Source organism: Sinocyclocheilus rhinocerous, unplaced genomic scaffold (genome assembly GCF_001515625.1).
Source record: "Sinocyclocheilus rhinocerous isolate Xijiao unplaced genomic scaffold, SAMN03320098_v1.1 scaffold2660, whole genome shotgun sequence".
Taxonomy (NCBI): Eukaryota; Metazoa; Chordata; class Actinopteri; order Cypriniformes; family Cyprinidae; genus Sinocyclocheilus; species Sinocyclocheilus rhinocerous.
The window spans coordinates 221,691-235,311 of NW_015630549.1; the positions used below are offsets into that span (position 1 = coordinate 221,691).

Genomic DNA, 13,621 nt, shown 5'->3' on the forward strand with positions numbered 1-13,621 from the left:
TTGTAACTTTGCAGATCTGTTTTATGATCAAACAGCAACATTACAGACTTACTAAAGTTGAAAAAGTGAAAAAGCATAATAGGACCCCTTTAAGTATCGGTGTTGTAAAGCTCTTTCCAAACAGAAGAGGGCAGCCTTGTCCACGGTTCAACAGTGATCCGCAAACCTGAACCAACATTGACTCACAAATATATGGGTGTTAAAATAACGGTCTCCTAACCAGGACACTCGCCAAAGATTAAAATTATTCACTGTTATTATGGCAGGACCTGTAATTTCACCTCTGCGCCTTTTATTCGTATTACATGCGTATGACTTTTGGGGTGTTTGTCAGAATTGTCCATTTGGTGCGTCCTGGGGTGCGTTTCCCAAAAGCAACTGGTCGCAAGTTCCGTCGTTACCAATAGATTTCAATGGAACTAACTACCATAGTTAGCTAACGATGCTTTTGGGAAACGCACCCCAGATTGGTTCTTTCATTTTTTTTTGTGTCACTTTTAATTATCAAAAATCTCATAATGATTATTTTCAGCAGAAACAAGCAGTAGCCTACCTGGCCGTCAGTGTAATTGTTTATCAGGTACCTGAGTGAGATTAGAGAGAGCTCTTGGGGTTTGGACAGTTGGCCGAGGCTCTTGTAATTGAATCACAGCGCGAGAGCCTTGTCTCTGTGCCAATGTTTAGCAAAGGGTGGGTTAGAGGAGACGTACTCGTGCAACTCGACCCCTCTCGGCCTTCAAGCAAAGGTCTGTTCACACACTGTTTTCCAATGCTGCCATTTATAGATTGGCCCATGCAGTTTGTTTGTGACTGAAACTGATGCCTGCTCTGCTGTGGGGTAAAATATGAAATGAACAAAATTACTTTTCACGAAATATCTTAATTAAAGATAATGAAAAAAGTACTTTTATTAAGTACTTATTCAAATTACTAGCTTACAACATTAGACTCACTGTAAGTTTGCTTTATCTATCAAGTGATTTATTTAATGTTTCATGTATTTGGTTTTCCTTTTTTTGAGAGAGAGAGAGAGAGAGTAGCTAATAATTAATAAAAAAAAGTGTAAAACTTTAGTAATTTAATCAGTAAATTACTAGAAATTAATGTTAAACTTTTTTCTGTTCAGCTACCATCACCCAATTCAACAAAATTCTCTTAAAAATTAATTGGCATGGAAATGTATTTACATGGAAAATTGGTCAGCAAGGCAATCAGAATGGAAATTTGTTTAGCTAGATGAAATATGTGCACCAGAAAAATAAATAAAAAATAAAGATTGGGGTTAGCTGTGGCGGAGACGCCAGAAGTGCAAGTGCGAGAAACGCTATGGAAACTTTCCCAGCTCGGGTTATATTAAATATCCAAAGGGAAGGGGAAATTGTAAATTGAACATCCAGACAGGAAGATGGAAAAGTATTTTTGCTTAAAGTGAATACTTATGCTTGTAAAGGTCTGCAGGTTTTTTTTTTTCTTTTAAACTTTTGTCAAATAGCATTTTATATTTCCTTGAGGGACTGCCATGCCACTCATATTTTCCGTTATTGCATTGACTGGGATATTATGTTACATGAATGTACATGAAAAAGATCTGCAACTATAAAAATCAAGGTGGTCCAAAACATTCCAGAAGACTTGCTCCATGAGAATAGAAGAGATGGATGCATGTGCAGATGCAACGAGTTGAGCCCCTCAATTACATACAGTGAGGTGCAAACATTTGTGAACACATTGAAAATAATCTCTCTCTCTCTCTATGTAATGTTTATTTATTTGTTCAAATGCAAAATACGGAAATAAATAAATAAATAAAATAAAGTAATAAACAGGTGTATTATTTATTTATTTATTTTAAATTGTTTCATTTGTTTAAGTGCAAAACAGGGAAATAAATACAAAAAATGAAAATAATTTTACTGCTGATAATATAATTTCAAATGTTGTTATTTATGTATTTATTTGTGTGTTTGTTTTTTTGTTTTCAAGTGCAAAAGAAGGAAATAAATACACATATAAAAATTTATTAAAATAATTGTACTGCTGATAATATAGTTAAAAATGAAACATGTTGTATTTATTTATTGTTATCCAGTTTAATTGTTTTATGTGTTTAAATAGCAAAATAGGGAAATAAATAAATGCAAAAAATCAAATAAAATAATTGTACTGCTGATAATCTCATATAAAATAGAAATAGTTGTATATTTATTTATTTATATTTAATTTGATTTAAGTACAACAGATGGAAATAAATAAATAAATAAATAAATATTATTCTGCTGGTAATGTCATTTAAAATGAAAAATGCAAAGGAGAAGCATTTTTTGCTGGTGGTCTCTGGATCCCACTGTACAAATATACCAATTACACATGATAAAAAACAACATCAAAGTTTAATGTCATTCACTGAATTATTCACTATATATATTACCGTTTGTTTTTCACTCTTCATGCTCACAGTCCGTGGAAAGCAGAGCCAGCCACCAATCATTTAAGCTGTTATTTATAGCACTTCTCAACGGAGTCGTATAGTTGATGTGTAAATTGAGACTCTTCCTTTGGACATGGCCCCATAGCACGCTCAACTCTGACCCTGAGCCAAGGCCACTGTAAAGTTGAACTTGGTTAAGTCACACACACACACACACACACATAATTTACACACAGGCACACACATCCGCAGACAAGTGCAGAAGATTCAAATGGCAACCTTTAGCTGCCATTCTGGAACAGTTTTATATGCCCAAATCTGAACATGAATCGAAATGAAAGCAAATAAGTGAAAGGAAAACGGGGACAGCCAGTAGTCAGCTGATAGGTGAAGCCATCTAGTGGTTATGTGATTATTGGAGAAGAGTGAACAGCCAAGGTGAGGTTCCCATAGCCTTATCCAATGACCACAGCCCTGCCAGCACAATCCTGAGGTGCAAAAGGGCTGACTTACAGAATCTGAGCCAGTCACAACTAATCTTCAAGGCATTCAGGCAATCAGATGCTTCAACACATCAGTGCTTCACTATCAGAAGCCCTTTCTCAGGAGTATTCTGGGGAAGCTGTAGATAGATAGATAGATAGATAGATAGATAGATAGATAGATAGATAGATAGACAGACAGACAGACAGAATGATAGATAGATAGATAGATAGATAGATAGATAGATAGATAGATAGATAGACAGACAGACAGACAGAATGATAGATAGATAGATAGATAGATAGATAGAGACAACAAAAACCACAAGACTTACCAGTACAAGATGGAAACATCTGGACAAAACATTTTGAAACTTTATATAAAGAAATCCCTTCAAAACAACTCAATAGCAATTATGATCAGATCAAACAAAGTCTACAAACTTATGAAAACACACATACAAAAAAAAAAACTTCCCAATTACACATGAAAAATTGACAAAATAACTCAGAAGCCAAAAATGCAAAAAATCTTGTGGTCCTGAGTCTGACAGCATTCTAGGTGAAATGCTGAAACACAGCACACCTGAGCTTCAGACGGTTCAGGCTGTTTTCCTGACATCTGGAGCCAAGGACTTATTACCCCAATTCACAAAGAGTGGAGATAAATTGGACCCTAATAATTTCAGAGGCATTTGTGTTAGCAGTAATCTGGGGAAGTTATTTAGCAGTATTTTAAACAATATAATAGTGAACTTCCTTAACGAACACACAGTGTCCTGAACCTGAGTCAGATTGGCTTTCTTCCAAATCATAGAACTACTGTCCACATTTACACCCTACACACCCTAATCAATAAACACTTAAAACAGACCAAACACAGAAACATATTTGCATGCTTTGTCGATTTCAAAAAAGCATTTGATTCTCTTTGGCATGATGGGTTATATTACAAACCTGAACAAAGTGGTGTAGGGGTAAAGTTTATGACATTATAAAATTAGTGCATTGAAACAACGAATGTGCAATACGAATTGGCTATAAACATACACATGCATTTATTCATATATGAACAAATTCACAAATATCATAAAGAACTTTACTGCCATGACTGAATAGGAACAAATAAAGATAGTATTAGGAGAGGGACAGACAGCAGCACTGGCTGCGCGGTACAGTATGTGTGGATGTGCCACAGAGGGACAGCAGGTGAAGGTGTGTAGTGTGTGTATCGTATCTGACCTCAGTGTGTTACCCTACTGTACACCACAGTGACCCTCAGCATGTGTGTGTTTATGTGTTAAACACTGTGCTATCAAATGTTCACACATGTTCTAATTTGTTACACTATTTATTGTTATAATGTTTTCTTCTATTATTTTGGTATTTTCAATGTTATTATTATGTTTCTCCACATATTCCAAGCATTGGCAATATTACATGTTTTTTTTTACAGTCATGCCAATAAATCAATTTTGAATTTGAATTTGAATTTGAATTTGAATTTGAATTTGAATTTGATTGATAGATAGACAGACAGACAGACAGACAGACAGACAGACAGACGGACGGGCGGGCGGGCGGACGGACGGACGGACGGACGGATAGATAGATAGATAGATAGATAGATAGATAGATAGATAGATAGGCAGGCAGGCAGGCAGGTAGACAGATAGACAGATAGATAGATAGATAGATAGATAGTTTTGTCTTGTAATTTTGATTGTAGAGATTGTAAAAATATTGGTATACAGTAACTATTCAAGTAAGTTTAGCATAATATGCATGAATATTTCTTTAAAAATATTCAGAAAAGCAGTTTTGTTTGTTTATATTTGAAAAATGTTTGTCCAGTCAAAGTAAAACCAATGCATTTGGCAAGACATAAAACCGAGAGGACTCCAAAAAACGTGTTTTTTTTTTTTTAATATATAATCTTTTTTTTTTAGTTATGTATTGATGTATTTTTAATGTATACAAGCATAAAGAAAATATTTCAGTAGTTATTAACTAGTAGTTATCACTTGGCATTTTAGTCTCATTAAATAAAAAAAGGGTCAATAATTGTATAAATGTTTTTGAATTTAACACGAAGAGTACATTTCTGTAAGCTTGTCACTTATTTTAAACTAACATTTTTTTATTTATCTATCTATCTATCTATCTATATTATTATTATTATTATTATTATTATTATTATTATTTACATTTTATTTGTCATTGACCCTTATGAAAATGTACAAAATACAATAAATACACGCAATTTAATATACATGATATAGTACAATGCAATTTAGGAACAATACACGCACGATGCAACACAAGTGTGACGCGTAGATGGCGAGCGCAACTGTTGGGAGGAGAATAAAGTAATAGTTTGCACAGATTAAACATAAATTTAAGCTTTCCCCAGTTGAATATTAGACCAAAAGAAATGTAGTTTGCGATTAAAGCTTCGCGCACCTGCTTGAACAGTTACAGGACGCTGAAACATTGTGCGCAGAGCTGATGCATATTACTTGCGCATAATCACTGCACGCGCGTCTCCAAATGCCAAGCGCATGCACTCAAATAGTGAGAATGGGTGATTCACACACACACTGCGCCCTGTCCGGCCCCTAACCGGGGGCCCCGGTAATCGCGAAGCTCGCCAAATCACTTTCTCTCGTACCTTTCTGAAGAAGCAGTATGGAGTTACGTCACACCAGCGCGCAAAAGTGCAGGCCAAGCAAATAAGCCGCTGAGGAGCTATTTGTAGGCATTGCTGCCAAACCCGGGTAAGGCTGCTCACTCTTCTGCGATCAATGCTTTAAACCTGCTGTAGCACTAGAAACAGCATGCATTACTTTTCTGATTTATTCTGGAATGATTGTGTTTGGAGAGCTTGACCTGGATCCGTAGATGACTGGCGGCCGGTGCGCGCAGCAACGCAATTAGATCCAATTCAAAAAATCACATTCACAGACAACTCGTGAAGGAGCATGACATGATGATGATTCTGCATGGTTTAGCAGAGAGATTGTTACTTTCTATCACCACTTTCGATTAGATCTTTTTCTTCTTCTTCTTTGTGAAATCACCATGCCGCACTCTCGCAACAGGAACCCAAGTCCGATCCCAGAGGTGACATGGGACACGGGGTTGAAAGAGATGAACGAGACCTGGAAGGGGGCTATTGCTTGCTTGGGAGTTGCTGTCTTTTTTGTCATGACAATTGGGATCATTTATTGGCAAGTTGTGGATCAGCCCAACAAGAACTGGATCCTGAAGGGGAGCTTTAGTGGGCTTATTTGGGAGAGACGGACGCAAACTCTGGTCATACAGACACTAACTGAGGACAAGACCTTTGCGGAGATAGTCGTGGAGAACGTGGGGAACACCGATATTGAGGTTCCGTTCGTGAGGAACATGTGCTGGCTTAACAAAACCGAGTTCTGCTACACTTGGGATTCGGTCGCAGAGGTGAAGATATCTTTGGAATCAGATGAGGACTCAGATACCGAGTGTTACAGTGTAACCTGGACTCCAATTCACTGTCATGTGGACCTGAAGGTAAAAATGCCATTAGAACTTTTTTTAGAACACTTTTGAAAATATAGGCTATGTTCCAAATAGAACCAGACGTGTCATTGAGGAACCATTTTTAAGTTCCACAAAAAGAACTTGTATTCTCTTAAAAAAGAAAAAGAAAAAATCATCGTATTTGTTTCTGAAGAACCTTGTAACATGCAGAACTTGTATTCAAAATATTCAAGAGCCATAGCAAGAACCACCAAAATTGTATGGTGTGAAAATTTCTCGCACAGAAACCAAATAATCGCAGCCAAAGGTTAACTTAAAGACTGTTAAACAAAACACTACATTTTAATAAACTATTTATAATATACAAATCAGTAAGTGACAATGCTGATGTATTTGTTTTGTCAGTGACGATCCTAACAATAAGTACTTGCTGGAGTTGCCATGGTTACCGCTAAAACACGATTTTTGTTCGCTACGGTTTATTTAATCGCTCGTTGAAAATAATCGGCCTGACTACATTTTAATGTTTTTTTTTTTTTTTTAGGTTTCTGAAATGTTTGAAATCTCAATTGAAATATAGTCCTATATAAAAATATATACTTTTAAGACCTTCATATTTTTGTTTTGGCTTCATTTGGGGGGCTTCAGGTCCTAATTAAGTGTAAACAAACAATTATTTAATGGTTTCTTGTTTCAGTGTTACAAGGATAAACATTTGCAACTGTAACGTTTTTATTTATTATTTAATTGGTGGTTTTTATTTGACTTTAAATAGTTTTATTATTATTTTTTTTGTGGGGTTATATTGTTATTCATAAAAACGTATTTACTTTGCATTCGTACCTGCCAAAAAAAGTTTTTAAAGCAGGGTTTAAAGTTCACCAGACTAAAATGGCCACAAAGATACATTTCACAGATATCCGATAAGACAAGGTCTTTCTTTGTTCAGCAAGCACCTAATGCAGTTCGGAAGTTTTCTAGTTTAATCCCTTCATTTCCCACATTTCCTACCTCAGTAATGCTCTGTCATGTGTTATTTTAGATTTAAGCCTAAGAACTCTTTGTTCAGTCCAATCCTTTGACTTATAGGTATTCTGCACCTGTTTTCATGTGTTATGAGAGCCAAACGCTTCTTAGCTGGACGTCCAGATTTTGCTCACTAATGAAAACCTCATACAATCTATATGAAGAAACTCAAAAAATAAATGTATAATTAATACTTCAACTTGCAATAAATGATCTACCTATGGTATAGATGGACCATAACGATACATTTTAAGGATAGTCACCCTCTTTCTCTCTCAGGACTGTTTCTCCATGGTGAATATTTCGTGGTACGGAGGTGCCAGTGTCCATGCACCCAACTGGCCGATAAACGATGCCAACATTTCCATGCAGCCCTTCACAGTCAGTGACCTTAGGGACAACCCTTCTGGCTTCGGGTCAGTTTTAGAACGCTACTTCCTGGGATCCTCAGGTAAGCAAAGAGGAGCTCCGCGCCACTAACTGTCACCCCCTTAGCCAAATTTGGCCACCCTGCCCTTTCACACTTTGTTGACCAGTCCAAACATGCATTCACTTGTGACTATGTACACATTTCAAAACTGCCTCGGGCCTGAGATCACAGGGCTCTACTGTACATAGAGAGCGTAACACAATACGGATGGTTACTTCTGCTTGGTGAAAGATTGCAAAACAAAGGGCATCGGACTTGAGTCTGAACCCATTGGTATTTGTCAGCAGATGCCTGATGTTTATATCGAGAGTTAATTAGGCATCTCAGGCAGATTTAAATAAGCATTGTGTTTATGTCTGGCTGTTAGTTTGATTCGAGGCAGGGTGGGACATGGTTACGGACAGAGGCGTAGTGCATTAAAACATAAGCCACTCCAAATTTTCATAGTCTTGCAGTATTTAATGTGAAATAAGTCTACATCACGAAAAAGTGTGCAATCAAATTTTCATTTATTATTTATTTATTTTCTTTTTTTGTACTGTGTGAGAAGTATTCATGTTATAGGTTTTTATTGATATTATTGAATTTTATTGAATCCGTTTAACATTTAACTTGTATTGTTACAGAACTGTAACATAATACAAGGGTTAAATCTGCAGTGCCATAGCAAAGTTTATTTTATTGTATAGTGTCCTCCAATTCATGATGAAATGACCCTTGTGAAGAAGTGTTCATAAAAAAAGTTACCTCTTTGAATCAAATCCTGTTTAACAATCTCGCAGCATATTTTGAGTATTTAAGTGAAGTATTTAAGTATTTAATGAAACTTTAATCAGTGGTTATTAACATATGATTCAACCACACGGCAGAAACCAGAACTGCCGTTGACCTCCAGTATAGCGATGTGTCAATCCCTTTAGCTGGAAAAAGCTATATAATTCAAGCTTCCCAGATGCATGCGTCATTGACATGTGACGGAAGTTTGAAACCATCAAGACTCTTCCTAGAATTGACCATCTGGCTAAACTTCATCAGTCACTTTCAAACGAGTTCACAAACTGTGGTCCGTGGAGTGCTTTGGTCCATGAGTTGAACAAAAAACAAAATCTAATAATTCCAATTGACAAAGAATAACAACAGTGAATTGATTAACTAACCAACTTTGAACAATGAATTAAAAGAGTCACTCATTTATGTTCATTAGCTAAAAGTAACAGCATCTAGTTCATTTCAGTGAAACAAGACAGAAGCAGCAGTCTAGTCATATTATGGATCTGTAGCTCAAGACAGTGTAGAAATGGATGTCAAATGAGACCCCCAAATGGGATTTGGAGTGTTTGTAGAATTAATGTGGAAACAACATAAAGACAGTATATTTTTAATATTTGTTTAATGGCATCCACTAATACTACTGATGTCTCTATGAAATGTTTTCCCCCTAATATTTAATCACTGACTATAGGCATTCAACATTACAGTATAATTGAGAGCTATAAAGTTTAACATTTATTAGACTTTAAAAATAAACAACTTAATTTTTGAACATAAACAATCCTCACATAAACCCATTGTAATAAATGTCATATTTACCTGTGCCCTTCAGCAAGTAGGAAATATACAGAAATTGAATAAACACTAAATTCTAAATTACATATAGATGAATCCTTAAAGCTACAAAAGTGATTGATTTCCTCTTTTTTCTTTTGCTCTTTGATGATCAGACATCACATCAGCCGGGTTATTAGGTTATTTTGGCTGCTTTAAGAGCTGCTGCTGCTGAACATGATGCAGATCTGACACGTATCATATTTTCTCATAACTCTTTACCTTTTCTGGCCCTCTTCTGGTCTTAAAGTCTCTACTAATGAGCTGACGAGTTGAATCGGGTGTGTTAGATGAGGGAGACAGTGCTGGTGCTCCAGGACAGTTTTGAAAACCACTGCATTTCACAGACAAAACCGAATTGCAGTGGATTCCAATAGTAATTTGTGAAAGTTCCACCCTGGAGCATACAGGTGCTGTTGTTGTGCATCAGAAAAAAAAAAAGTTGTCTAAATTGTAACATTCAAGATTGATTCATGTTTGAATTAGAAATGAATGTGTTACTTTCCATTAAAAGTAATGGCATACCTACAGTAATAGGTACATTTTTACAGTGAGTAACACAACATTGTAACACATTACTCATAGTAGTCAAGTTTTCCAACACTGGTGGCAATAAGCTGCCACTAGTACTCACACTCATTGTGCAAACGTAGCACTTTTTGAGCCCCAAAAGTGTTTGACATTTTATATGTTCAGCAAATGGTTAATATATGTAACACAACACTGTAACACATTAGTAGTTAAGTTTCTTAACACATTTGGCAATAAGCTGCCACTACTACTCACACTCAAATTGCAAACGTAACATTTTTTTGAGCTACAAAAGTGGCAGCTTACCGGCATTTTTTACACATTTGGCAATAAGCTGCAACTAGTACTTACACTCAAAGTGCAAACTTAGCATTTTTTGGGGCTACAAAAGTGGCAGCTTACCAGCTTTGACATTTTATATGTTCAGTAAATGGTTAATATATGTAACACAACACTGTAACACATTAGTAGTTACATTTTTAACACATTTGGCAATAAGCTGCAACTAGTACTTACACTCAAAGTGCAAACTTAGCATTTTTTGGGGCTACAAAAGTGGCAGCTTACCGGCTTTGACATTTTATATGTTCAGTAAATGGTTAATATATGTAACACAACACTGTAACACATTAGTAGTTACATTTTTAACACATTTGGCAATAAGCTGCCACTAGTACTTACACTCAAAGTGCAAACTTAGCATTTTTTGGGGCTACAAAAGTGGAAGCTTACTAGCTTTGACATTTTATATGTTAAGTAAATGGGTAATATATGTAACATAACACTGTAACACATTAGTAGTTACGTTTTTAACACATTTGGCAATAAGCTGCAACTAGTACTTACACTCAGAGTGCAAACTTAGCATTTTTTGGGCTACAAAAGTGGCAGCTTACCGGCTTTGACATTTTATATGTTCAGTAAATAGTTAATATATGTAACACAACACTGTAACACATTAGTAGTTACGTTTTTAACACATTTGGCAATAAGCTGCAACTAGTACTTACACTCAAAGTGCAAACTTAGCATTTTTTGGGCTACAAAAGTGGCAGCTTACCGGCTTTGGCATTTTATATGTTCAGTAAATAGTTAATATATGTAACACAACACTGTAACACATTAGTAGTTACGTTTTTAACACATTTGGCAATAAGCTGCCACTAGTACTCGCACTCAAAGTGCAAACGTAGCATTTGTTTGGGCTACAAAAGTGGCATCTTACCGGCTTTGACATTTTATATGTTCAGTAAATGGTTAATATGTTCACTAAAGGGGCTTTGCGATGACCCCTCGTGCTTCGGACCAGCAGCCGTGCCTGTGAGGCTTGTGTGGGTGGGCAGCTGGTCTCTAAACATGGTTACCACTCAGAGCCAAGACACTCTCACACTCTCACAGCACCTTGTCACCCACGCACAATCCAGCAATTAATAACCCTATTTACTCAACACGGTCACACTGCTTTTTTCGTACAGCCGCATTATTTGCGCCCGCATTGGTGTCTTCCAAGTTTGTGTGTGAGCTTTCGGCAGCTGAAAGGTGAAAATGGTACAGAACAGAATTAGATTAAAGTGAAAGGGCATGCCATCAGCTAAGGTCATAATATTCGTCATGTGACATAAACAAAGGCTTTTATGATTTCCTAGATCATTGTTTGGCCCACTGAGCGTTATGCAACGGTGTGAGCAGTTTAACCGAAACGATCACATAATTTTGATCCATTTTCCACCTCGCTAGAGAACGGCCTTGATTTTGTAGAGACCTCTCAAACCCCTCTCTAATTGGCTCACTTTTAAGACAGAAATGTTGAGCTTCCTGCCAATGCAGCTGCCCCGGGTTGCCAAGTAACCGCAGACATATCTTGGTGTATAATGCCCAGTGGCATAACAATGACAATCATGTTGGCTCAGATTCGTAAGGCAACCCAGCAGCTGCCTGTGGCCACGGCTCTCGCCTGCTATTGGTCGGCGATGTGTTGATAATGGACATAATTGTTTTTCCTGAGTTGCTGTTCTGCAGCCAAATGGCATGTTGTTGTGCAGGCCTGTAAAACGAGCCCTCGGCGACCCGGTGCAAACCCAAAGGTAAACTTTTCAGCACTGTATATTTACATTTAGGCCTTGAAATCGGATAGTGGTTTTAAACAGGTTGGTGATGTGGAGCTTCGGTCATGCGATGTCTGTCAAATAGCTTTGTCCACTTTGTTGATGAGAGACATTATTGAAGTGTCCGGGCAAGTTGTGTCCTTTACTGGGTTCACTGACACTTGTGTCCAGTCCAACATGATGACTGAAAGAAACTTAAAGAGAAGGAGACATATTTAGATTTTGATGGTTTCCAAGTAGTGATTGTCCTCTTTTGTCTATATGTGATAACTTGACCCATGTTAGCTATATGCACCAAAAATAAAAATAAATACATGTATTTAATAATAATCAGTTAATTAATTAAATGTATTTAATTATCAAAACTCTAAAAAATTTGTTGTAAATAGACACTGACACGGTCAAAACACGAAATTTCACTCTTTCAGTCAATTATTGTGGCTTTCCAAAACTGTTGCGGACAAAATCTAAATTAATTAATTAAAATTAATAACACACATACATGCAACAAAATATGATGAAAAAATATGATCTTGTTCACAATTTTCCCTGTTTATACTTAAAAATGTCAGTGAAATGTTTTTTGTTTGTTTGTTTGTTTGTTTCCTTGTCTGCTGCGTTTCAGTAGTAAAGGGTCTGGAAATGTGCGTTCTTGTGGTGTCGTGTTGTCTTGATGTAATTCTTTTGGGCTCAAAAATGATTAGTTGAATGGAATTTAATTTATGCTTCTGGTAATTTTTTTTTGTTTTTTGACCATTCACCTAAACAGAGTTTCCCAAATCAGAAGGACTGCTAACGGGTTTCATAACTAACCCTAATCTTACTTCCCACCTGTACAAATGCCAAAATATTAAAATCACTGATGTCAAAATAGAGAAAAACTTTTTTTTTAAAGTCTATGTAACCAAATTTGACCAAAAATTCCAAAATTAATAGTGATAGATCAACAGTTCTAGTAGGTCTGTTTTTTAATAATAAATTTTTAATGCAATCCCACATATCAAAGGATTATGAATATTACACAGTGAATCAAAATGTTTTCATTTTGTATGGTGGCGCATTGCTGCCATATATATGGTCCTACGCCTTCCACAGACGATATAAATATGTACATTTAGACCACATAACTTATTGATTGCTATCAGGATGTGAAGAGACTTTCAACCAGCTTAACAAAGATAGTTTTCGAACCAAATAACCTACCCTGCCTTTAAGTCATAATAACGAGATGTTATGTCATTTACACCATATATTTTCTCTTAAAGGGGTCATATGGCATTGCTAAAAAGATCATTATGTTGTGTATTTGGTGTAATGCAATGTGTTTATGCGGTTTAAAGTAAAAAAAAACACATTATTTTCCACATAATGTACATTATTGTTGATACTCTATGACACGCCTTTCTGAAACGCGTTGATTTTTACAAAGCTCATCGGTCTGAAAAGCGAGGTGTACGCTGATTGGCCAGCTATCCAGTGCGTTGTGATTGGC

General features: G+C 36.3%; 1 protein-coding gene across 1 annotated transcript in view; it reads left to right on the top strand.

Moving 5' to 3' along the window:
* Nucleotides 1-5,677: 5,677 nt before the first annotated feature.
* LOC107740563 (SITS-binding protein) overlaps nt 5,678-13,621 on the top strand; it is a 35,906-nt gene continuing 27,962 nt past the window's right edge. The window contains exons 1-2 of the mRNA XM_016553011.1: nt 5,678-6,462; nt 7,738-7,909. Coding sequence (XP_016408497.1) covers nt 5,992-6,462; nt 7,738-7,909 — 643 coding nt within the window. The 5' untranslated portion in view covers nt 5,678-5,991. The remainder of the gene's footprint in view (nt 6,463-7,737; nt 7,910-13,621) is intronic.